At 49.0% G+C, this 26,440-nt stretch overlaps 1 protein-coding gene across 4 annotated transcripts in view; it reads left to right on the forward strand.

Annotated features, from left to right (window-relative positions):
* pus10 (pseudouridine synthase 10) overlaps window positions 1-26,440 on the forward strand; it is a 96,733-nt gene that overhangs the window by 47,609 nt on the left and 22,684 nt on the right. For all 4 annotated transcript variants that reach the window (XM_038809118.1, XM_038809090.1, XM_038809110.1 and 1 more), the window contains 5 exons: window positions 4,027-4,138; window positions 8,265-8,326; window positions 17,186-17,231; window positions 19,590-19,654; window positions 23,517-23,602. In XM_038809118.1, coding sequence (XP_038665046.1) covers window positions 4,027-4,138; window positions 8,265-8,326; window positions 17,186-17,231; window positions 19,590-19,654; window positions 23,517-23,602 — 371 coding nt within the window. The remainder of the gene's footprint in view (window positions 1-4,026; window positions 4,139-8,264; window positions 8,327-17,185; window positions 17,232-19,589; window positions 19,655-23,516; window positions 23,603-26,440) is intronic.

Here is a 26,440-nt window from a genome sequence, read left to right on the forward strand (position 1 = left end):
AAGATGATGGAGTAAATGAGAGGCGGCAGGGGTTGAAGCAGTCCCTCTGGAGTTTAGTTTTGATCTGTCTGTGAACAAACTACCAATTTCTCTCAAAGCAGTTTTGTTAAAAAGATTTTGGGCACGATTGAATGGCCTCGGCGTGCCCGAATTGATATCGGGTCGAGGCCGTTGAATCTCGTGGGAGACCTCCCACGAGATTCGCAACGCTCGAGGTACCCCGCGAGATTTAATGGAGTCCCGCAAGACGTCACTACCTGGATCTCGCACTCACTGGGCAAGGCCGAGATCAGCGGCTCATTTAAATATACGTTGGCGGGATATTCATCAGGGCACCGTTTAGTGCTGGTTTCCACAAACGTAGACCAGCCATAATGGCACCTGGAGTATCTCCCAGACCATTGGTCGGGGAAAGAGCAGGGTGGCACCCTACCCCTCCCTCTGGCACAGGGAAAGAGCAGGGTGGCACCCTAGCACTCCCTCTGGCACAGGGAAAGAGCAGGGTGGCACCCCTCTGGCACAGTGAAAGAACAGGGTGGCACCCTACCCCTCCCTCTGGCACAGGGAAAGAGCAGGGTGGCACCCTACCCCTCCCTCTGGCACAGGGAAAGAGCAGGGTGGCACCCTAGCACTCCCTCTGGCACAGGGAAAGAGCAGGGTGGCACCCCTCTGGCACCGTGAAAGAACAGGGTGGCACCCTACCCCTCCCTCTGGCACAGGGAAAGAGCAGGGTGGCACCCTAGCACTCCCTCTGGCACAGGGAAAGAGCAGGGTGGCACCCCTCTGGCACCGTGAAAGAACAGGGTGGCACCCTACCCCTCCCTCTGGCACAGGGAAAGAGCAGGGTGGCACCCTACCCCTCCCTCTGGCACATAGGCACTATGAGACTACTACCCTAGTGTCAGTATGCCCAGGTGCCAGGTTAGCACTGCCAGGGATCGGGCCCGAGGGGAGAGAGGGGTGGGGGTTTACCAGGTGAGAGGAGGTTTCCCTGGGGCAGGGGTGGGTAAGAGATCAAGGCAGCTTATCAAAATGGTGCCCCAATCTGCAAGGAGCCTTTCCTGCTGGGCTTGCCAACAGGAAATGACCATGAGTGCAGTCTCGGTAGAGAGAAACTCCCCACGGCCATTGAATAGCAGGGTGTTTCTCGATGCTACAACACCCCACTAAACCTGCCCACGCCGGACATAGATTTTTTTTCCCAGTTAAATCGTATCCGTTGTCTGCAAACAGAACAGCAGTTTCTGAAAAGGCTGGCAGATTAAACTATAATTTGACATGGGCAAAAATCAGCTAGCTGGTTCCTGAAGGATCTTTTTTCCTCAAAGCAGTTTATTCCAGACCCCTCTTTACAGCAAGTATTCCTGGGTTGGCCAACTATTTTAAAAGTGTATTTAACACGAGATGTTTTTTACTTGAGTGGAGATAAAAGATAACAGTTTGGAATTAGTGTTTCATTTCATTGTTTACTGTTGAGCATTGTTTAACTAGTAATAAGTTATTTTCTTTGTGCTGTTCAATTTAGTTTTAAGACTGTGTTAATAATGTTTGTTTTAATACACCATATCCCTATTTGTGCGTGGAATCCGCAACTGTTGGGGTCTGGTCCGGGATCGCAATAGTATACATTCAGTTTTGATTGCATCTGTACGGTAACTTGTACTTTACTAAATCTGCTCTCTTAGCCAAATGGTAGAATTATAGAATCACAAAAATACTGAATCATTGATCCTGCTTCTAGGTTAAAGGAGCCAGATCTAGTAATGTAAAGAAAGCTGCCAGAATTTGAACTAAATAGGTTTGGGTGTTCAAGTGCAGTTGATATTCAGTTCCATTTCAAACAGGAAACCTGCAGCAAAATTTCTCCCAAGAATTTGAGCAAAACTCTAAAGCACCTATCAAACCTTGCATCGTACAATAAAAGTTCATTACTAGTTATCTTTTCTTGCTATGACATTTCAAAGGGCACCTTTACCTTTTTATACGCAATTCTGTTTATAACTAGAAAAGCTTCTTACTTTGTTTAAAATTAATTGATTGTCACAAAGTTAACTTTGCCAAGTATTCATTTTTTGGAAGATGTGAAGGAGAGGGGAGATTGATTAACTTATACTTGTCTGTGTTATCTAATTTCACTCAACGTTATTTCTTCTTCACATCTTGTCCGATGAAAACCAATAAGAAGTCTTACAACACCAGGTTAAAGTCCAACAGGTTTGTTTCAAACACTAGCTTTTGGAGCACTGCTCCTTCCTCAGGTGAATGAAGAGGTTTGTTCCAGAAACACATATATAGACAAATTCAAAGATGCAAGACAATGCTTAGAATGTGAGCATTTGCAGGTAATTAAGTCTTTACAGATGCAGAGATAGGGGTAACCCCAGGTTAAAGAGGTGTGAACTGTCTCAAGCCGGGACAGTTGGTAGGATTTTGCAAGCCCAGGCCAGATGGTGGGGGATGAATGTAATGCGACATGAATCCCAGGTCCCGGTTGAGGCCGCACTCATGTGTGCGGAACTTGGCTATAAGTTTCTGCTCGGCGATTCTGCGTTGTCGCGTGTCCCAAAGGCCGCCTTGGAGAACGCTTACCCGGAGATCAGAGGCTGAATGCCCTTGACTGCTGAAGTGTTCCCTGACTGGAAGGGAACATTCCTGCTTGGTAATTGTCGCGTGATGTCCGTTCATTCGTTGTCACAGCGTCTGCATGGTCTCGCCAATGTACCACGCTTCGGGACATCCTTTCCTGCAGCGTTTGAGGTAGACAACCTTGGCCGAGTCGCACAAGTATGTACCGCGTACCTGATGGGTGGTGTTCTCGCGTGTAATGGTGGTATCCATGTCGATGATCTGGCACGTCTTGCAGAGATTGCCAATGCAGAGTTGTGTGGTGTCGTGGTCAGTGTTCTGAAGGTTGGGTAGTTTGCTGCAAACAATGGTTTGTTTGAGGTTGCGCGGTTGTTTGAAGGCAAGTAGTGGGGATAACCTTGGCAAGATGTTCATCTTCATTGATGACGTGTTGAAGGATGCGAGGTTGATGTCGTAGTTTCTCCACTCCAGGAAAGTACTGGAAGACGAAGGGTAATCTGTCGGTTGTGCCCCGTGTTTGTCTTCTGAGGAGGTCGGTGCGGTTTTTTGCTGTGGCGCGTTGGAACTGTCGACCGTTGAGTCGAGCGCCATATCCCGTTCGTACAAGTACAAGATTTCTTACTGTGCTCACCCCAGTCCAACGCCGGCATCTCCACATAATGAAAACCAATATCACAGTAAGAGCAAAGCACTCCTGGGTCACCTCACTGTCTGAACCCTCAGATTACAGCTTTTGATTTTGTTTTAGCTATCTGTATTTTGTGAATGTTAAATGGAAAAGTTCATTACAGCATTTGTGTTGGTTTGCATTTCTGGTAATCGGAGTAAGTTGTGGACATATTTTTAAGGTGTGTGAATGATTTTTTAAAAATTGAAAGCAATGCCTTGTAGTTTGGATGACACTTAACTTTGTATGTGTATGAAGCGCTATATTATTTAATATGCATTACCTTCAATGTGATTTTAGAGATGAGGCTATTGTGAGCATCATCACTTGTGAAAATGTTTGGATAACTGCGATTTGCTCTTGTGGTTTATATACAAAGTTCTGAATATATTACTGTTGTAACACAATCCCAGCCGTAGGATTTGTTTATAACTTGAAATGTTAGATGTTGATATTTATGGAAGGAAATTATGCATTGGCTCCTCATTGGTCAGGGGGTGTAATTTTAAAACCATACTGACTTTGTACTATGTAACTGGGTGAAGTATGGCAGTCTAATTATTGCTTCACATTTAATCACAAGTTCCTGACTTGAGGCATTTGTATGGATCCTTTACTGATCACATTTAACATTTCTGATTTCACTGCATTTGAAACCAAGCAATCCCAGTTTTCCAAACTCTCATTCTATTCTGGTTACTGCTTAAGTTGAGTACCAATCAACATTTAAGGCTTAGATGAGATTTTCAAGTATCATACTCTGTGTTTGACAGACACCAAGGAAACATTTTAGCAAAGGACGATATTTTACAACTTAAAGAAGTCTACAAGTGGATAACCCATCCTCTGCTCTCTGAGGAACTGGGTGTACCTGTGGATGGAAAGGTAGAGTATTTGTCTTCAGAATGTCAAGATCATCTTTGGCAGTGTTTATTTCTATTATAATTATGGTTTCAAAGTTGATATATTAGAATGTGAAAATGTGATGCACTATACTATAAAGCTAGGATAATTGTACTTTTTAAAAAAATAATTTTTATTCAAATTTTTCAACAACAAATTTTCTCCCAACAATAAAATAAACAAGGCATAGGAAAAACAGAAAGAAAAGCCCCCCCCCCCAATACAAAGCGATAAATTAATAACAAAAAAGAAAGTAGCAAACAAATAGTCGCAAAAACAACCCCCCTTAACAGACCCATACCCCCCCCCCCCCCCCCCCGGGTTGCTGCTGAGGTTGACCACCCTCTAACACTCTGCCAGGAAATCAAGAAACGGCTGCCACCACCGGAAGAACCCTTGCACCGACCCCCTCAGGGCAAACTTGACCCTCTCCAGCCTGATAAACCCGGCCATGTTGTTAATCCAGGCCTCCGGGCTCGGGGGCTTCGCGTCCCTCCACTGTAAAAGAATCCTACGCCGGGCTACTAGAGACGCAAAGGCCAGAATACCAGCCTCTCTCGCCTCCTGCACTCCCGGCTCCGATGCTACCCTAAAGATTGCGAGCCCCCAGCCCAGTTCCACCCTGGAACCGGTCCCCGCCACCCCCTTCCAGAACCCCTCCAACGCCGGACATGCCCAGAACATGTGGGTGTGGTTCGCCGGGACTCCCGAACACCTCCCGCACCTGTCCTCCCCCCCCCCCCCCCCCCCAAAAGGAACCGGCTCATCCTGGCCCCTGTCATGTGCGCCCGATGCAGCACCTTCAGCTGAATTAAGCTGAGCCGTGCGCAGGAAGAGGACGAGTTCACCCTCCCCAGGGCATCCGCCCACATCCTCTCGTCGATCCCCTCCCCTAGCTCCTCCTCCCACTTCGCTTTCAGCTCCTCCACCGAGGCCTCCTCCCCCTCCTGCATCACCTGATAAATTGCCGAGATCCTACCCTCACCAACCCACGTCCCCGAGAGCACACTATCCTGCACCCCCCTTGGCGGCAATAGCGGAAACTCCGCCACCTGCCGCGCCCTAATCTGCATATACCTGAAAGCATTCCCGGGGGGAGGCCCCACTTCCCCTCCAACCCCTCTACAGTCGTAAACTTCCCGTCGAGGAAAAGGTCCCCCATCCGCCTGATGCCTGCCCTGTGCCAACTCAAAAACCCACCATCTATTCTCCCTGGTGCAAACCGGTGGTTGCCCCGTATCGGGGCCCAAACTGAGGCCTTCACTTTCCCCCTGTGCCGCCTCCACTGCCCCCAAATTTTGAGGGAAGCCACCACCACCGGACTCGTAGAATACGTTGCCGGGAGAAGTGGGAGCGGGGCCGTCACCAGTGCCTCCAAACTCGTGCCCACACAGGACGCCACCTCCAACCTCTTCCATGCGGCACCCTGCCCCTCCATCACCCACCTATGGATCATTGCCACATTCGCAACCCAGTAGTACCCACACAGGTTGGGCAACGCCAAACCACCTACCTTGCTCCAGGAATACCCTCCTCACTCTCGGGGTCTTCCGCGCACTGGAAGAGAAACAAAAACCTCGGGAGCACCGTCATCTTAATCGACTGGACCCTGCCTGCCAAGGAGAGTGGCAGCGCATCCCACCTCCTAAACTCCTCTTCCATCTGTTCCACCAGCCTCAAAAGTTTAGCCTATGTAGGGCCCTCCAGCTCCTAGCTATCTGGATGCCAAAATATCTAAAGCTCCTCTCCGCCCTCTTCAACGGGAGCTCCCCTATCTCCCTCTCCTGGTCCCCCAAGTGCAGCACAAACAACTCACTCTTCCCCACGTTGAGCTTATAGCCCGAAAAGTCCCCAAACTCCCCAAGTATCCTCAACACCTCTGGCACCCCCCCCCCCCCCCCCCCCGCCGCCGCCGGATCCGCGATGTACAACAGTAAATAATCCGCGTACAGCGACAACCGGTGCCCCCCCCCCCCCAACCGCACAATCCCCCTCCAGTTGTTCGAATCCCTCAGCCCCATGGCTAGGGGTTCAATCGCTAACGCGAAGAGCAGGGGAGACAAGGGGTACCCCTGCCTCGTCCCCCGAGACAGCCGAAAGTCCTCCGACCTCCTCCCATTCGTCACCATGCTCGCTACCGGGGCACTATACAGCAGCCTCACCCAGCTAATGAATCCCTCACCAAACCCAAATCTCCTCAACACCTCCCACAGGTAGCTCCACTCCACCCTATCGAAGGCTTTCTCCACATCCATCGATGCTACTATTTCCGCCTCCCCATCCGCCGCTGACATCATCATAACATTAAGCAGCCGCCGCACATTAACATTCAGCTGCCTCCCCTTCACAAACCCCGTTTGGTCCTCATGGATAACCATCGGGACCACATCTTCCACCCTCCTGGACAGTATCTTGGCCAACAACTTTGCGTCCACGTTGAGGAGCGAGATCGGCCTGTAAGACCCACACTGGTGGGGGTCCTTATCCCGCTTCAAAATCAGTGAAATCATTGCTCTAGACATCGTCGGGGGCAAAGCCCCCCCTCCCTCGCCTCATTCAGGGTCCTCACCAACAACGGACCCAGCAGGTCTGGGAACTTCTTATAAAACGCCACCGGGAACCCATCAGGCCCCGGTGCTTTCCCTGTCTGCATGCTCTCCAGCACCTCCATCAGCTCCTCCAACTCAATTGGGGCCCCCAGACCCTCCACCCGCTCCTCCTCCACTCCTGGGAACTCCAGCTCATCCAGAAAGCGGTCCATCCCACCCACCTCCCTAGGGGGCACCAACCTGTACAGCTCCTCGGAGAAGGACCTGAACACCCCATTAATGTTCCTAGCACTCCGCACCAGGTTCCCTCCTGCATCTGTGACTCCCCCTATCTCTCTCGTTGCCTCCCGCTTCCGGAGCTGGTGGGCCAGCATCCGACTTGCCTTCTCCCCGTACTCATATACCGCCCCCTACGCCCTCCTCCACTGCGCCTCCGCCTTCCGGGTGGTCAGTATATCGAACTCCGCTTGGAGGCTGCGACGCTTCCTCAAAAGCCCCTCCTCCGGGACATCCGCATACATCCTGTCCACCCTTACCATTTCTTCCACCAACCTCACCCTCTTTCCCCCCTCGCCCTGTACGCCCGAATAGATATCAGCTCCCCTCTAACCACCGCCTTCAGCGCTTCCCAGACCACCCCAACTTGCACCTCCCCATTGTCATTAGCTTCCAAATACCCCTACGGACCCGCCCACATACTTCCTCCTCTGACAGAAGCCCCACATCTAACCTCCACAGCGGGAGCTGATCCTTCCCCTCCCCCAGCTCCAGGTCCACCGAATGCGGGGCGTGGTCAGACATGACTATCGCCGAATACTCCGCCCCCACCATCCTCGGGATTAGCGCCCTGCTGAGGACAAAAAAATCAATCCGGGAATAAGCCTTGTGGACATGGGAGAAAAAGGAAACCTCCCTACCTCCCGGCCTCAAAAACCTCCAAGGGTCTACCCCTCCCATATGATCCATAAACCCCCTCAGCACTGTGGCTGCCGCCGACCTCTGGCCCGTCTTAGACCTCGAACGATCCAGAGCTGGGTCCAACACAGTATTAAAATCCCCTCCCAAGATCAAGTCCCCCGTCTTCAGTCTCAACATTTGCCGCATGAAACCTGCATCGTCCCAGTTGGGGGAGTACACATTGACCAGAACCACCCGCTCCCCTTGAAACCTACCACTGACCATTACGTATCTGCCACCACACTCGACGCCACAAACAACAAGCTCTTACCAACTAGAATCGCCACCCCTCGATTCTTCGCATCTAGCCCCGAGTGAAAGGATAATTGTACTTTAACTACTGGAGTGCTAAATTGATTTTCTAAGGAATAAAATCTCATTCGCCTATGAGAACATTGAGAATTATCTATATTTTGAAGGGAAAATCTACTAGAAAATATATGACTATTTTAAATGTTCTTTTAAATTATAAGTAAACTGGTTTTGTTTAATCCTTCATAGTGTTTGGTTGCTTTTCTGAAATGATCAAACACTAGGCTAGACTGTAAAGATTGTCTTATTAATTTTTGCAAGAGGATAAACTGCCTTTGTTTCAATACTAGAGCTTATTTGAAATAAGTGTGGTCTTCGCACACCCTGAAACAGATGGGGATTGCCACTTTCTGTAAGTTGCCCTATTTGCCATTTTCCGACTTCTTGTAGAACACTAACATATTTTGTAGTTTATTTATGACCTACTTAATATGTGACAAATTATCACCCAAAATTTGTGTGAGAATAAATTTTGTTTCCTTGTTTAAGTTTCTGGAGCACTTGAAAGGACTCATGACTTTCACTTTTTTTTATTTTTTCAAGTTTTTTGTTTATGACAAACAATTGTTTAAGAGACACAGTAAAGAATGTGTTTTCAGCCAAACGTTTCCCAGTGAATATGTGTTTTTACAGTCCTAACCCAGATGCAAAGTGGTCAAACCATTCACGTAAATTATGAACAACAGCAGTCTCGGCAGTACTCCTTGTGGGACACTGCTTTCCAACTTCTAATCTGAATAACTGCCCGTTACCCATACACTCTGCTTTCTACCTTTTTTAGTCCATTTGTTTTCCAATCAGCTATTTTTTCCCCTGACTCCACAAGCCCTAACTCTTGTCATGAACCTACTATGTGGTATCTGATCAAAGGCGTTTTGAAAACCTAGATATACGGCTTCTACTGCATTACTCTTATCTACTCTTTTTGTTATCTCCTTAAACAATGCTATCTGATTAGTCAAGCGTAAGTTAATCTTTTGGAATTAATGCTTTTTTTTTGGTTTATTTTCTGATTTTTGGTGCATACTCTTTGTACAGATTCCAGTATTCCTCCTATCAGTGGTGAATGCAAACAATTTGGACATGGGGTTAATCCTCTTTAGTTTTACTATTTTGTCAATTATTCTCTTCCTTTTCTACCCTTTTTAAGGTCACCCTTTAGTGAATTGTCTATTTTGCTATCTTTATTTGTAAAAACACTTTGTGATTTAAGCGACAGAATCTTGTGCCAGCAACAGGGGCCTCTGAGAACCCGGTTTTGTATCTTTTTTGGAAGTCCAGCCAGTAGTATGTGCCAAGCATGTGGTTGACAGGTCAGCAGTGGGCCTTTCTAAAGGATCAGGACTTGAATTTTCCCTTTATTATTGATGTAACCATGGAATGTTTGTTTTATTGTTTACTTCGTATTTCTTTTTTTTTAAATAATTTTTATTGAAAAATGTTGTATTTATACAACAACATCGAACCATACCAACAATAATAATAATAGCAATCATAAATCTTCGCCCCTCCTCAATGAACAACACAACATATTAACAACTTAAACTTAAATTAACACAATGTTAAGTTACATAACCATAGAAAAAAAAATAGAAATTACAATAAGGAACACCCCCCCCCCCCCCTTACCCGCTCCCGGGTTGCTGCTGCTATTGACCAAGATACCTATCTTTGAGCCAGGAAGTCCAGAAAAGGCTGCCACCGTTTATAGAACCCTTGTATTGATCCTCTCAGGGCAAATTTGACCCTCTCCAATTTTATAAATCCCCTCGTGTCACTGATCCAGGTCTCCACACTTAGGGGCCTCGCATCTTTCCACTGCATCAAGATCCTCCGCTGGGCTACTAGGGACGCAAAGGCCAGGACACCGGCCTCTTTCGCCTCCTGCACTCCCGGCTCCACCGCAACTCCAAAAATCGCGAGTCCCCACCCTGGTTTGACCCTGCATCCAACCACCCTCGACACTGTCCCCGCCACCCCCTTCCAGAATTCTTCCAGTGCCGGGCATGCCCAGAACATATGGGCGTGGTTCGCTGGACTCCCCGAACATCTGGTGCACCTGTCCTCACCCCCAAAGAACCTACTCATCCTAGTCCCGGACATGTGGGCCCGGTGCAGCACCTTAAATTGGATGAGACTAAGCCTCGCACATGAAGAGGAAGAGTTGACTCTCTCCAAGGCTCCCGCCCAAGTCCCGTCCTCTATCTGCTCCCTGAGTTCCCCCTCCCATTTAGCCTTCAGCTCCTCCACTGACGACTCCTCCACCTCCTGCATTACCTTATAAATGTCAGACACCTTCCCCTCTCCGACCCACACCCCCGAAAGCACTCTGTCCATCGTCCCCTGCGAGGGCAGCAAAGGGAATCCCTCTACCTGTCGCCTAGCAAACGCCTTTACCTGCAAGTATCTGAACATGTTCCCTTCGGGAAGCCCAAATTTATCTTCCAGTTCCCCCAGGCCCGCAAACCTCCCGCCATTAAAGAGGTCCTTCAATTTACTGATGCCCACCCTTTGCCACCCCCTAAACCCCCCATCAGTGTTCCCCGGGATGAACCGATGATTTCCACCTAATGGAGCCTCCATAGAGCCCCCTGTCTCCCCCCGATGCCGTCTCCACTGTCCCCAGGATTCTTAGGGTCGCCGCCACCAACGGGCTCGTGGTATACCTCTTAGGGGAGAGCGGCAACGGCGCCGTTACCAAGGCACCCAGGCTCGTACCTCTACATGACGCCATCTCCATTCTTTTCCACGCCCCCCCCCCCCCCAATCACCCATTTACGCACCATTGACACATTGGCCACCCAATAGTACCCCAAAAGGTTGGGCAGCGCCAGCCTGCCTCTATCCCTCCCTCGCTCCAGGAACACCCTCTTCACTCTCGGAGTCCCATGTGCCCACACAAAGCTCAAAATACTGCTAGTCACCCTCCTAAAGAAGGCCCTGGGGATGAAGATGGGCAGGCACTGAAAGAGGAACAAGAACTTCGGAAGCACCGTCATTTTGACGGGACTGCACCCTCCCCGCCAACGACAATGGCAGCATGTCCCACCTCTTGAACTCCTACTCCATCTGATCCACGAGCCTGGTGAAATTATGCTTGTGACGAGTCCCCCAGTCCCTGGCCACCTGCACCCCCAGGTACCTAAAACTCTCCCCTGCCCTCCTAAGTGGGAGCCTACCAATTCCTTCCTCCTGGTCTCCAGGGTGCAGCACAAACACCTCACTCTTGCCTAGATTTAGTTTATAGCCTGAAAAGGTCCCAAACTCAGCTAGCAACTCCATCACCCCCGGCATCCCTCCCACCGGGTCCGCCACATACAGTAACAGGTCATCGGCATACAACGACACCCTGTGTTCCTCCCCACCTCGCACCAAACCTCTCCACCTCCCTGAATCCCTCAACGCCATCGCCAACGGCTCGATTGCCAGTGCAAACAACAAGGGGGACAGGGGGCAACCCTGCCTGGTCCCTCGGTAAAGCTGGAAGTACTCCGACCTCCTCCCATTCGTGGCCACACACGCCATCGGGGCCTCGTATAGCAGCCTCACCCATCTAATAAACCCTTCACCAAATCCAAACCTCCCCAACACCTCCCATAAGTATCCCCACTCCACTCTATCGAAGGCCTTCTCCGCATCCAGCGCCACCACTATCTCAGCCTCCCCCTCAATCGCCGGCATCATGATGACATTCAACAATCTCCGCACATTCGTGTTCAGCTGCCTTCCCTTCACAAAACCTGTCTGATCCTCGTGTACAACCCCTGGCACACAGTCCTCTATCCTGGTGGCCAGTATTTTTGCCAGCACCTTGGCATCCACGTTGAGGAGAGATATGGGCCTGTATGAACCACACTGCTGGGGGTCCTTGTCCCTCTTTAAGATTAACGAAATCAGCGCCCACGAAATCGTTGGGGGCAAAGTCCCCCCTTCCCACGCTTCATTAAGTGTCCGCACCAGCAAGAGGCCCACTAGGTCCACAAACGTTTTATAAAATTCCACCGGGAACCCATCCGGCCCCGGTGCCTTCCCTGACTGCATCTGCCCGATCCCCTTAATTAGCTCCTACAGCTCAATCGGCGTCACCCAACCCTCCACCTGCTCCTCCTGCACCTTCGGGAAAGATAGGCCCGTCGAGAAACCTCTCCATTCCCCTCCTCTCCACCGTTGGCTCTGACCGGTACAGTTCCCCGTAAAAGTCCTTGACGACCTCATTCACCTCTACCCCCTTCCGCATCACATTCCCACTCTTGTCTCTCATTCCAGCAATTTCCTTAGCTGCATCCCGCTTGCGGAGCTGATGAGCCAGCATCCTACTCGCCTTTTCGCAATGTTCATACACTGCCCCTTGTGCCTTCTTCCACTGTGCCTCCGCCTTTCTAGTGGTCAGCAAATCAAATTTAGCCTGCAGGCTGCACCTCTCCCCCAACAGTCCCTGCTCTGATGCCTCCGCGTACCTCCTAACTACCTCCAGCATCTTCCCCACCAGTCTATGCCTCTCACTCCTCTCGCTCCTCTCCCTGTGTGCCCGGATGGATATCAGCTCCAAACGAATCACTGCCTTCAGGGCTTCCCAGACCATCCCCACCTGAACCTCCCCCGTATCATTCACCTCGAGGTACCCCTCAATACTTGCCCCGACCCTCCTACACACCTCCTCCTCCGCCAACAACCCCACATCCAACCGCCACAACGGGCGCTGATCCCGCACCTCCCCCATCTCCAACTCTATCCAATGCGGAGCGTGGTCGGAGATTGCAATGGCCGAATATTCGGCCTCCTCCGCTCTCGGAATCAGTCCCCTACTCACCACGAAGAAGTCTATCCGAGAATAAACCCTATGTACGTGGGAGAAGAAAGAGTACTCCCGTGCCCTCGGCCTCATAAACCTCCATGGATCCACCGCTCCCAACTGGTCCATAAACCCTCTCAGTACCTTGGCCGCCGCCGGCCTCCTACCCGTCCTTGAACTGGACCGATCCAGTGAAGGATCCAACACCGTATTGAAGTCCCCCCCCCCCCCTATGACTCAGACCTCCCGCCTCTAGATCCGGGACCCGTCCCAGCATACGCCTTATAAAGCCCGCGTCGTCCCAATTTGGGGCATACACACTAGCAAGTACCACCTTCTCTCCCTGTAGCCTGCCTCTAACCATAACATACCTACCCCCCTTATCCGCCACCACCTCAGATGCCTCAAACGACTCATTTTTCCCCCACCAGAATCGCCACTCCCCGTAACCCAGAGTGGAAAACCTGCCCCACCCACCCCTTCCTTAGACGGACCTAGTCCGCCACCTTCAGGTGGGTCTCCTGAAGCATTGCCACATCTGCCTTTAGCCCCCTCAGATGAGCCAGTACCCTCGACCGCTTCACCGGCCCATTCAATCCTCTCGCATTCCAGGTGACCAACCGGATCAGAGGGCGTCCCGCCCCCCCCTCCCTCGTCGACTAGCCATAGCCCGTCGACTGCCCGCCCCAGGCCAGCACCCCCTGCCCGACCCAGTCCCCACAGCGACCACACCTCACCTCTGTCCCCCCGGCTCAAATCAGCTCCTTCCTGACCCTGCCAGCAGCAACCCGGTATTCAACCCCCCCCCCCTCAACCAGGCTAGGAACCCTCCTAGCCGCGAACCGTCCTCCATTGTACTTCCGTGGGTCAGCTAACTTCTGCTGACCCCGGAAACACCCGCCAAAAACCCGACCCCTCGCAAAGTGGGATCATCCCCCATCCTGTCTCTCCTCCAGGCACCGCTCCAGCGCGGGGAAGAACCAGTTAAGGCCCCGCCTCCCCCCGTCATTGTCTCCACCCCCCAGCCCTGCCTCCCCCCGTCATTGTCTCCACCCCCCAGCCCCGCAACGCGGGAAACCAGAGGAAAGCCCGCGCTTTCGCACTGCCCCACCACACCCTTCTGACGCAGCTCCCAAATACCAGCCCCACTCCATACCCCCAACCCGATATAGAATACAACAAACCCCCCCAACCCCCCCCGCAAGATACACAACTCAAACAATGCCCCACAGCAAAAAACAGAACAACAACACCCCAATAAATAACCATATCAAAAGTACAGAAAAAGAGAACACAGCAACAGCAGAAACCAACAATAAAGCATTACAACCGACCCCGCAACCCCGACCCCTAGTTCGAGTCCAGTTTCTCCGTCCGCACGAAGGCCCACGCCTCCTCCGGGGAATCAAAATAATAATGCCGGTCCAAATAAGTTACCCACAGGCGCGCAGGCTGCAACATTCCGAACTTTATCTTTTTCTTGTAAAGCACCTCCTTCGTCCGATTAAACCCGGACCGCCGCTTAGCCACCTCCGCACTCCAATCCTGGTAGATCCGTACTACCCCATTCTCCCAATTGCTGCTCTTCACCTTCTTGGCCCAGCACAGCACACACTCCCGATCACTGAACCGGTGGAACCTCACCAGCACCCCACGCGGGGGTTCATTCTCCTTAGGCCTCCTGGCCAGCACTCTGTGCTCCCTCCAGCTCCAAGGGCAGATGGAAAGACCCGGCCCCCACTAGCGAGTTCAGCATCGTGGCCACATAGGTTGTCAGATCCGACCCTTCCGCAAGGCCCAAGATCCTCAGATTTTCCGCCTCATACGGTGATCAAGCTCCTCGAAGCGGTCTTGCCACTTCTTGTGGAGTGCCTCGTGCCCCTCCACCTTACTCACGAGGACCACGGCCTCCTCCTCTCGTTCAGTGGCCTGCGCCTGCAACGCCTGGATGGCAGCACCCTGGGTCGTCTGAATCTCCGAGAGCTTTTTATTCGTTTCCTGCAGAGAGCTCAACACCTCAGCCTTGAAATCTGCAAAACAGCGCAGGAGAGCAGCTTTTTGCTCCACTGCTTCCACTCCTCTGGTGCTCTGCCGGCCGCCATCTTGGAATCCTTCCCCCGTTTTTTCTGGGGAGCTGCTGCCGTTTGTTCCCCCTTTCCATTCCGAGTTCGTGTCATGAAATGCGGAGAAAGTCGATCAGCACACCTTCTCCCACCGGGAGACGTCGAAAGAATTCCGTTTTGGGCTCTAAAAAGAGCAGAAAAGTCCGTTTGAATCGGGAGCTCCCAAATGTGCAGCTTCCTACGTCATCGCCGCCACCGGAAGTCTACTTCGTATTTCTTGATAGTTTGATTTTATAATTTCTCTTTGCCTGCAAAATGGTGTTTTTAATCAATTTTCCCTCCTAAGTATTCATATTTGTTTTTGACCTCTCTCAGCATCAAATCACTTCTTGTATCCTGTATGTCTTTTACTTTTGATTCCAGTTTCCTTTTAACTTTTTATTCATTTACGATTCACCTAATTAGCTGGTTTGTTTTTGGCTTTTCCTGGGATATGTTTCTCAATAGAGTACCATTCTAAAGTTTTCTAATGTTCTTCTGCCTGTTTTTCAAGATTTTCTTCCAATTTGCCGCCTGTTCGTGGTGCATGAGTTTCTTCATGACCTAAACAAAGGAGACACTTACTTGTCACACCTTTCTTGGGTGCACCCATATTCCAGTGATACTTTCTTCAAGTCCAGTTGAGAATAGCATGCCTCCTCCATGTCTGGACAACAAGTAAATTAACCTCATCAGTTGGCAAAGTGACTCGGAAGTAATTAATACTAGCAGCAAAACTATGCAACGACATCCTCTACAAATTGCAAAAATATGAGCTTGTGTATCTGAAGGGTTAATCACGCATTGCAGCTTTTGCCCTTGAGTATTGAGTGCCGGTTTTGTTGCCTTAACTGCAAATATCCCTAATTAATTTAACAGGTGACCCACAAAACTTTTAATTTTCAGGTCATGTTATGGTTTGCTGTTAGATCTGCCAAGCTGATCTTGAGGAAGAGGAATCCCCTCTCTACTTAATATTAGTCATTTTGTTGGCGAATAATTTCTTCTGTCTTTTGAGCTTTTGAATGTCTGGACACACAAGCATCAGAATCTTGTTACTTTACTTTTTGTTCGATGCTGTCATGATGCTGCAGCTTGTCGTTATACAGACTAACTTGCAGTGGTGAGTTGAGCAGATCTCTGAGGAACAGGAAATAGCCAAGCAGCTACGGTACTGTGACTTTTGTTAGATTTCCTTCCATCTTGGTATTTTTTACTGATGTAGCTCCTTAACTGGCTACAACTTCATTTGGACCAACAAAAAACAAGCACAAATCAATGCTCCCTGCAAACAGCATGTGCGCGCAACTGGCCAGCAACCCAGATGGTACGGTGCAGGCCATTGCCAAGTTGTCCAATTTAAGATGCTGCTTGTGTGTGCGCGGCCATGCAAAATAATTTAAAGGGACTGCACATTTAAAAGTGCAGGCCGTACGTGACTAAAGGATTTAGAGGGGACATTGAGATGGGTGAGCTGCAACAATTACTGGGATGTGTATAGCACAGGGGTGGGCAAACTACGGCCCGCGGGCCGCATGCGGCCCGCCAAAGGTCTTTATGCGGCCCATCAAGATCAAGTCATTTAAAAAAAAATAAAAAAAAATTTTTGACTTGAGTAGGGTGATCATTGCTCGGCACAACATGTGTTTCATGTGAAGTTTCTACTTTAAAATATTAATTAATAAAAATTAATTGCTTTTTTTTCTTTAAACTGAGTTACTTTGTTTTTCAAATAAATGTGTTTCATGTAAAGTTTCTACTTTAAAATATTAATTAATAAAAATTAATTGCTTTTTTTTTCTTTAAAAACCTTTTATTTTGGCTATTTTAAATATTAATTATTTTACTTAATATACTATGCGGCCCTTTAAAATTGTGAATTTCTGAATGTGGCCCTTGCACGGAAAGGTTTGCCCACCCCTGGTATAGCACATATTGTAGCTCGAGATCAAACTATTAACACTTCCCTAAATATCCTGTGTTGTGTTTTTCCACAGCTTTAATTAACTCTGTGGATAAGGAAGTGATCCACGGTACTTCACCAGGCTATATAATGACTTGCAACACAGGCCCAAAAATCCCATGCTAATCTGAAACTTGAATAATTTGAGATGGGGAGAATAAAATTGAAAAATAATATTTATACTGTTTTCTATCAATAGAAATTCTGCTGACCTTGAACCTTTGAGACTCTGTGACTAGAACCTCGGTGTTTGAAGTACATTGCTACCTCATGTAGTTTCAAGGAAAAATTATAAACCTAAATTTTAAAGCTGCGATTTTGCTCCAATGTTCTTAATTGTGGTATTTGTTACAGGGCGACTGTATGTCCAGGCTGCTTCAGACCTACAAAAAACAAGCAGGTATTTTTTAAAGTCATCTTTGATGGTTGGCCTGAATTAATTCTATGTTTTAGTTCCCCAGTTTAACAGTGGAAAAAGCTGGTCTCAAATGCTATTGGCAAAACTGAGTCTGATTCATTGGGCGGCACGGTAGCACAGTGAGTAGCACTATTGCTTCACAGCACCAGGGACCCGGGTTCGATTCCCACCTTGGGTCACTGTCTGTGCGGAGTCAGCACGTTCTCTCTGTCTCTGTGTGGGTTTCCTCCGGGTGCTCCGGTTTCCTCCCAGAAGTCCCGAAAGACGTGCTTGTTAGGTACATTGGACATTTCTGAATTCTCCCTCAGTGTACCCAAACAGGTGCCGGAATGTGGCAACTAGGGGATTTCCGCAGTAACTTCATTGCAGTGTTAATGTAAGCCTGCATGTGACACTAATAAGATTATTACTATTATTGCTTCTGGATGCTGTCTAAAATACTTTAATTTAGTAATGGGCGGAATTTTCCCATCTCACCCGCAGTGGGTTTCGTGATGGGCAGTATTGGTGAATGTAGTAGAATGAGTCCAAAAAAGTCCAAAACCTGCAGTGTAAGAACAGTTTGCAACTCTCCCGACGGTGCGTTAATGGCGGGTCGGCTATCTAGCTGACTTGTGGCATGAACGCTATTTGGGTTCTTTAACATCTCATGAAAGCGCATTAAAACAGCTGCTCACCAGAATCTCCTCGCGTCTTTCCAATCTTAATTCACACCAGTGAGAAATTACATTGGCCCTTCTAAAAATGAGTGGGCTGCACAAGTCGGGACTTCCCTTTCGGGCCTTACTCAGCTTGCAGATGTTGCAACCAGAGGAAGATGATGGAGGTCTACAGCTACCCTGGATAAACACACATGGAATGGTGGGTGTAGCCTCATCCATATGACACCCTTGCAAAGCAGCTTTTTGTCTTAGGATGGAAGGCATTAGGAAGTACTGATTGTGGGGGTGGGGGGTAGGAACGAGGGGGAGAGAAAGAGAGAGCTGGGGATCAGCATGAACAGGGGTGAGATGCTCAGGAAAGAAGGTAATATGCACATTCACTTAGACATCCTGGAAGGAGAAGAATTAGGGCTGGACAGTGACGGTGGGGGCGTCGAGGGTGATGACTGGGTGGGTGAAGTGTTGTCAATGGTGATGGGGAAAGGACATGGGTGACCTGTGGAAATGAAATACTGGGGGAGCTAATAAAAAAAAAGTGATCACTACCATAGTTCTCAAATTGAAAGTGAGAAGAGCCTCATGTTGGACAAGCACAAGTGGTGAATGGGAGTTGGGCAGAGAGGGATCGGCAGCAGACAGTACTGAATATACCCGGTTCCGTTAAGACGAATTTGATGGATGAAAGCTCCCAAGTGCTTGCACAAGACTCTGAAAGGCATTGCCACAAACCCTTCTCCCTGCAGATTCAGTCATGGAGTCAGCTGTGTGCAAGGAAACTGCCTGGGGTGTGGGGGTGGTGCAAAACCTTCAGAAGGATGCTGAAAGAAAACAGTAGACAATATGCATTGAAAGTGAATTTCTGTTCAGACGTTCAATTAATTACAATTATTGTGTTCACCCGTGCAATAAGTTGTGAACCAAGCTTTTTGATTTTCCTAAGCCTTCCGCTGCTAAGTGCTGCCCTGATATGTGCAGCAGGGGTGAAGGCAGCTTGCAGATTGTTTTCCCTCTTGACTTCGACAGTTACCATCTTTGAGGGCTTCAGACCCCATTGTGTGATGTCTCCCCCCCCCCCCCCCCCCCCCCCCCCCCCCCACTTCTTGCTGATTACCCACCAGCATCCGCAGTAATTTGCTTTTGTTTGGAAATAGATGTAGGATTAATCAATTGGTTGGGGGAAATAAAAGTTCAAACAGTGGACCAGAAGTGATGGATGAATTCACACAAGTTAAATACCTTTCAACTGGAGTTAAGAGATTGAGAGAAGCGGAAAGGAGAAGGAGATGAAAAGGGAGGGGAGGAGGGTACGCAACCCCTACTTAGCCTTTTGAACCCCCTCCTCCCTCATTTGTTTGAATTGTGCATCCTTCAATACAAACTTAGTTGGTGTTATAGTGCAAACATGCTCACTGTATAGGAGCTGTGCTGCCTGCGGGAAAACTCTCTCCCTGGAAGCTGTGCTGGAACCTCCATTGATGCAGCCAATAAGATGATTTTCTGAAAATTCCAGAAGTATTTCTCTGGATGCCAGAGACTAGACGGGATTTGATGCTAAACCATTTGACTTGTTGGTAATGTTGTGCTTTAAAGTGAATGTATGATGTAATTCACCTCGCCACATCCTGCATATATACCTACAGTTCTGAGAACCAATTATAACGGATGTTTCTCTTTGCAGTCGGTATTCACTAGAATGGCAGTGGGGAAAGCTTTGGAGAAGATAAAAGATGATGACTTCCTTCAGTGAGTGCACAGTAGTTTTTTTTCCCCTCAAATTTATTTCATGTATTTCTCAGTAAATGGACAGTTTCTGTGCAGAATTGAGATAAAGAAAAATTAATGATGTGCACTGGTAATGAACAAATATTTTGAGGAAAACCCCAATGAGAATGAATGAAATGAAATGAAAATTGCTTATTGTCATGAGTAGGCTTCAATGAAGTTACCGTGAAAAGCCCCTAGTCGCCACATTCCTGCGCTTGTTTGGGGAGGCTGGTACGGGAATTGAACCGTGCTGCTGGCCTGCCTTGATCTGCTTTAAAAGCCAGCGATTTAGCCCAGTGTGCTAAACCAGCCCCAGTGTGCTAAACCAGAAGGAAAAGCGCATTAACAAATACAAACTAAATAGAATGATGTAGATCTGTAATTGATAGAACAGGTTATGAATATAATGAAGGACCAGATGTCAAAATTGTAAAGCATGACACTGAGCCATTTTAGGAGATATTCGGTCAGATGACCAAAGGCTAGGTCAGAGACAAGTTTTTAAAAGTGCCTTGAAGGAGGAAAGTGAGGTAGAGAGGATAGCGAGGGAATTCTAGAGTTTTGGGCTGAGGCAACTGAGGACATGGTCACCAGTGGTGAAGTGATTCAAATCGGGGATAGAAACACGAGAAGAAAAGCCGGAGTAGGCTATTCGGCCCTTTGAACCTACTCTGCCATTCAAAATATGATCATGGTTAATCCTCGAGCTCGATGCCATACTCCATTGATCTCCCCATACCCTTGACACCTTTATAGTCTAGAAATCTATCCATTTCCTTTTTTTTTAATGTATTTTATTGCAAACATGCATCAAAACAGGTTACAGCAAATAAACACCCCGGGGAAACATACTTCCCAACAATCCACCATCTATTTCCTTCTAAAGTGTATTCAGTGACTTGGCCTCCACAGCCTTCTGTGGTAGAGAATTCCACAGGTTCACCACCCACTGGGTGAACAAATTTCTCCCTCCTCTCAGTTCTACATAGCCTGCCTGTATCCTGAGACTGTGACCCCTTGTTCGCGACCTCTCAGCCAGAGGAAACAACATTTCCTGCACCCAGTTTGTCCAGCCCTGCCAGAATTATACACGTTTCGATTAGATCCCCACTCAAAAGGCTAGAAATAGATGTGTACAGAATTTCAAGAAGATTCTGCTTCATGTGCATCCCCTCGCGCCCAGGGATATCTTGCTTCCACATCACTTAGACGGCTGATAAGTATAGTGCGCGATCTGCAGACTCTGCCACATGTGGGGCAGGTTGGGTTTGAAGGGCTGGGTAGAAGGGTTGTTCAGGAGTTTGTGTGCTCCCTTCACATCTCGACCTCACCTCTGTAAGTTCCCGACGAAGACTCTTGATGTGTTCGTTGCCTTCCCGAATAAACCTTCTCCACTTTGGTTGGTCACAAGCCAGGGACTCCCATGAGTCGGTGGGGATGTTTGACTTCATCAGAGATACATTGATCACATCCCAATTCCACTGTTCTCCTGGGAGTCTCTTGTCATGACCAAGTTCCAAGTAGAGCAGTTGCTTCGAGTGTCTGGTGTCGGGTATACGAATGACTAATCATGTCCAGCGGAGCTGGTCTTGAGTGATTAGCACCTTGATGCTGGACAGATTGGCTTGGGAGAGAACTGCTTTTGGACCACCTTTTGCAGCCACCGAATGTGGAGGATCTTGCAAAGATGCCGCAGGTGTTACTTCTCTGGTGTTTAGAGGTATCTGCTACAGGTCGTTCAAGTCGCCAAAGCATTTAGGAGCGCGAGAATCACTGCTGCCCCATAAATTATGACTTTAGTTCCAAGTTTCAGATCATAATCCTCAAATATTTCAGTTGGCCGAAGGCTGAGGTTGCACTTTGAAGGCGATTACTCTGGAGATTATAGAGATAGGATGGGCAAGGCTATGGAAGTATTTAAAATCAAGAGATTTGACTGGAAAGCAGAGGTTATGGAGCACAGTGGTGATAGGGGAGCCAGGCTTCATGCACACCAAGACACGGAGGCAGAGATTTGGATGAGCATCAAGTTTGTGGAGCATAAAAATCAAGCTGACGCTCCACTGCCATGTGGAGGGTGTGGTGCACCATTGGAGATGCCACCTTTAGAATGAGATGTTAATCCAAAGCCCCATCTGCTCTGAGGTGGGCAAACAAGAATCCATGGCATTATTTTGTAGAATCTCAGGAGAATTATCCCAGGTGTTCTGCCCAATATTAAACCCTCAACTCTGTGCAAATCGGCTGTTGTGTTTCCTACTTTACCAAAGTAAATACCCCCCTCCCCGCCGCCCTCCCTCGCAACTAACTCAAAAATAGAGACTCAATGAGGAAGAGGAGATTTTTTAAAGGCATTTTTAAAATTCAGAACTCCTGAAGAAGTATCAGTATTGCCATTACAGCTGCGATTACAGAATTAGTTTATTTCATAAATTGTTTTGTAAATTATTTGCACAGAATTACTCCTACAGATTTAATTATGCATAAAAGCTGAGTTAATATGTAAACTGATGCACAAAATCATGTTATGGGATCAAAATGATCATTGAAGGTATTTTGAAAAGTTACTTGTTTTCTTTATAACTTTAGAGTACAAAATTATTTTTTTTCCAATTAAGGGGCAATTTAGCCGTGGCCAATTCACCTACCCTGCACATCTTTGGGTTGTGGGGTTGAGACCCACGTGGACATGGGGAGAATGTGAAAACTCCAACGGACATTGACCCGGGGTTGGGATCGAACCCGGGTCCTTAGGGCTGTGAGGCAGCAGTGGTAACTACTGCGTCACGTGCCACCCCATTTTGAAAAGAACAAAGAACAAGGACAAAGAAAAGTACAGCACAGGAACAGGCCCTTCGGCCCTCCAAGCCTGCACCGACCATGCTGCCCATCTAAACTAAAATCTTTTACAATTCCGGGGTCCGTATCCCTCTATTCCCATCCTAATTTATGTATTTGTCAAGATGCCCCTTAAATGTCACTATCATCCCTGCTTCCACCACCTCCTCCGGCAGCGGGTTCCAAGCACCCACTACCCTCCGTGTAAAGAAAACTTGCCTCGTACATCTCCTCTAAACCTTGCCCCTCGCACCTTAAACCTATGCCCCCTAATAATTGACTCCTCTACCGTGGGAAAAAGCTTGTAGTTCCCTGGATTATCCTTGCTACCCTTCTTGAACAATGGAACAACATTGGCTATTTTCCAGTCCTCCGGAACATCACCTGAGGACAGTGAGGATCCCATGATTTCTGTCAAAGCCTCAGCAATTTCTTCTCTTGCCTCCTTCAGTATTCTGGGGTAGATCCCATTAGGCCCTGGCGACTTATCCACCTTAATATTTTTCAAAACGTCCGACACTTCGTCGTTTTGGATCTCAAACGTGACCCAAGCTATCTACACACCCTTCTCTCGAATCAACATCCACCAATTCCTTTTCTTTGGTGAATACTGATGCAAAGTACTCATTTAGTACCTCGCCCGATTCCTCTAGCTCCACACATAGATTCCCTCCCCTGTCCTTCAGTGCAGTAAGAAGTCTTACAATACCAGGTTAAAGTCCAACAGGTTTGTTTCAAACACGAGCTTTCGGAGCACTGCTCCTTCCTCAGGTGACTGGAGAGGTACCCTCTTGCTTTTTATATATGTGTAAAAAGCCTTGGGATTTTCCTTAACCCTATTTGCCAATGACTTTTTGTGACCCCTTTTAGCCCTCCTGACTCCTTGCTTAAGAAAAGTAACTTAAAAGAGGTGAATTGTAATATAACTGTGGATATAATGAAATATTGACCTCGCACATGTGTCTTTTAAATCTCCGATTTATTAAGTTTTTAACTTTGACAGGCAGTTTCCTTTTCGGCTTGAACCACCTAAAGGCTCCTGTGTTGTTCAGGGAATTCAGTGCACTCACTATTCAGTGTACGTGGCAGGTAAGACATAACCATAATTACTTCTTGAATTCCCTTTCAGCTTGTGATCTGTAATCAGTGATTTTATTGAGGACCTAAGTATTCAAAAGTGCTTCATTAGCTGCAAAACGCTTTGAGAATCCGAGGTCAATGAAGACTGCCATGTATGTTGGAGACACTAGATGTCTGCTTCGGGAAGAAATTATTGTAATCGTTTTTAAAGTAAATTTTGCTTTAGGAAATTGGCAAAACATGGTTGGCGGAATCTAATCAGCAAGTGTTGGCTCCGGTGAAAAAAACTGGTGCAAATCCCACCGGTGGGAAATCTTACGGTATTTTGAGCCACTTTTAAAAGAACATTTTAAAAAATCGCTTGAATCACAACCCATTCGTGATGGCCTCCCACTGATTCACTCACCCTGGGGCAGCTTAACCTCTGCATTCAGCGGGATGCTCCATATAAACACCTCCCCAGCACTTGTTCCAGATCCAGTCAGGGGATGGCTGCCAGGAAGCCAGTACCACAATTCACAGAGGAAGCCGTGACCAGACTGTTGGATGGCGTGCAGCAGAGGCAGGATGTCCTCGATTCACGGCCGCGCAGACATCCTTCCAGCAAGGTCACCGACCCTGCCTGGGAGGCACTGGCTGCCTTAGTCAGTGCCAGCTCCCTGCAGAAGAGGAGGGGCAGCAGCACCGCAAGAAGATGAATGACCTGCTTTGCGCAGCCAGGCTAAGCCTGCCACCTTCAGTCTCTCGCAGCACACCCTCACACATCCACCGCGTGGGTTTGCAACACCTTCCAAGCAGCCCTCTTTTCCCCCCCTCCCCAACTAGCAACTCTGCTCCTCACATTCCCCCTCCCACTCGAGTCCCTTGCATGCCACACCTCATCACCATCTGAATGGCAGGATTCCTGCCTACGCTCTCCCCATCTGTCTCTTTGCAAGACAGACTGAGCATAACCGGCGTGAGCGGGCGCAGCCACCTGGCGTCATGCCCAAACTCTGATTCTTCACGCCCTTCGTGGAGAGAGCCCTTGAGTTGGCTGGTACGAGCAAGACCGCACCTGTGGATCAGCAGGCAATAGTGAGAACCCTCAAGAGACACACTCACGTGAATAAACATTATCGTATCCCATCATTTATCTCCCATGATGCACTATTGCCATCTCCCTTCCCTTGCAGGGCAATCAGGAGAGCAGCCAAGACCATCCTCTTGCCCCTTGGAGACAATGGACACGAGCAGCTCCGAGGAGGAATTCTTGGATGCAGCTATCGAGGAGGCGTCACCTCTGTCACTCGCACCCTTCACCAGAGCAAATACCCACACCTTGGCGGGATTACATAGTAGGCAGGCCTCTGGGACACTTTCTGGTGAGCACCTCGTAATTGAAGATCCACAGCAGGCGGACGTGGGGGCATCCCAGGGAACCGGCACTTGGGGATGCCGGAGGTCCAGAACTCTGCTGAGCTTCTGGCTCATGACGTTCCCCTGGGTCTGGTCGTCCCAGAGCTGCTGGATCTACAAAAGCAGAGTCATGAGGATCAGGAAGGGATGACAGCATCTTTCCTCTGGCTGCAAGGCTGACTAGAGAAGTCCCATCATCTTCTGTCCGAGGCAATGGTCCCCTCACTCTTGTGCAAGGATGCCAACACATCAAGGATGGCATCCACAATTGAGACCCTGGTGCAGGAGATGCACTCCATGGTGGAGGATGTGTACTCCATGGTTTAGCTCATGGCCTCCATGGCTGAGGGCATGGGCTCCATAGTGCAGGGCTTCAACTGCATGGTGCAGGCATTGGTGGCATTCCATGAGTGTCTGCACCAGAGGATGGCTGGGCTTCTGGATCTCACTCCAGCTGCACCACCAACTCGTGGAGGAGCTGTTGGGCACCCGAAGGGAAGAAGATGGGCAAGAGCACAGCCCAGGGCCTTCCACGCAGCAAATCCTTGGGGTATTCAGCCCATGTGACACCTGTGAGCAACACCTATCGCGCTCCGTCTACCAGGGAGGGCAGCACTGCAACACCCGGGCTTCCCAAAAGTAGGCCTGGACCCTCTCGGCAACAGGGCATGGAAGGCAGCTGGCTGCCTCAACCTCAGCTGTGGATCCTGGGGATACACCTAGACATAGTGGGAGGGTGAGGAAGGGTAAGAAACTGTAGGCACCTAGTGGCCTCGGTGAACCTAGGCACTAGTTGAGATGGGTCACCATTGTAATATAGATCTTGTATTAAATATCACTTTGTTCATCCGCAGGTCCTCCACCCAATTATTTCATGAAATCACGCTCCGCAAACCCCCAGGCACACTGTGCTTAATCCCAGTGGTGTGTGAGAATAGCAGTACCGTGACTCTCCTTCACTGATAACTCAGAGACGCACTGCTACTGCCAAAAAGCAGTGTTGTGTGAACATAGTGGGCGTGATTCTCCGCTGCCCACGCCAGTTGGGAGAATAGCGGGAGGGCCTCCCGACATTTTTCACGCCCTCCTGCTATTCTCTTCTCCCCCCCCCCCCCCCCGCTCGCCGTTTTTTACGGTGGATGGCGATTCTCCGCGGCCGATGGGCCGAGCGGCCGGGCCTTTACGCCCGTTTTTTCACGGCAGCAAACACACCTGCTCGCTGCCGTCGTAAAAACGTGCGCTGGATGCCCGTTTGGGGCGGGAGCACCACCGTTGTGCTCGGGAGGGGACAGACCTGAGATCGGTGCCCACCGATCGTCGGGCCTGCGTCCAAAAGGGACGCATTATTTCCCGTCCACCGCCCGACAAGATCAAGCCGCCACATCTTGTCGGGCAGCGGTGGTGAAATGCGGAACCGCACATTCGCGGGTTCCGTCAATGGCGTGATGA

The sequence above is a fragment of the Scyliorhinus canicula genome, chromosome 1 (assembly GCF_902713615.1).
Source record: "Scyliorhinus canicula chromosome 1, sScyCan1.1, whole genome shotgun sequence".
Taxonomy (NCBI): domain Eukaryota; kingdom Metazoa; phylum Chordata; class Chondrichthyes; order Carcharhiniformes; family Scyliorhinidae; genus Scyliorhinus; species Scyliorhinus canicula.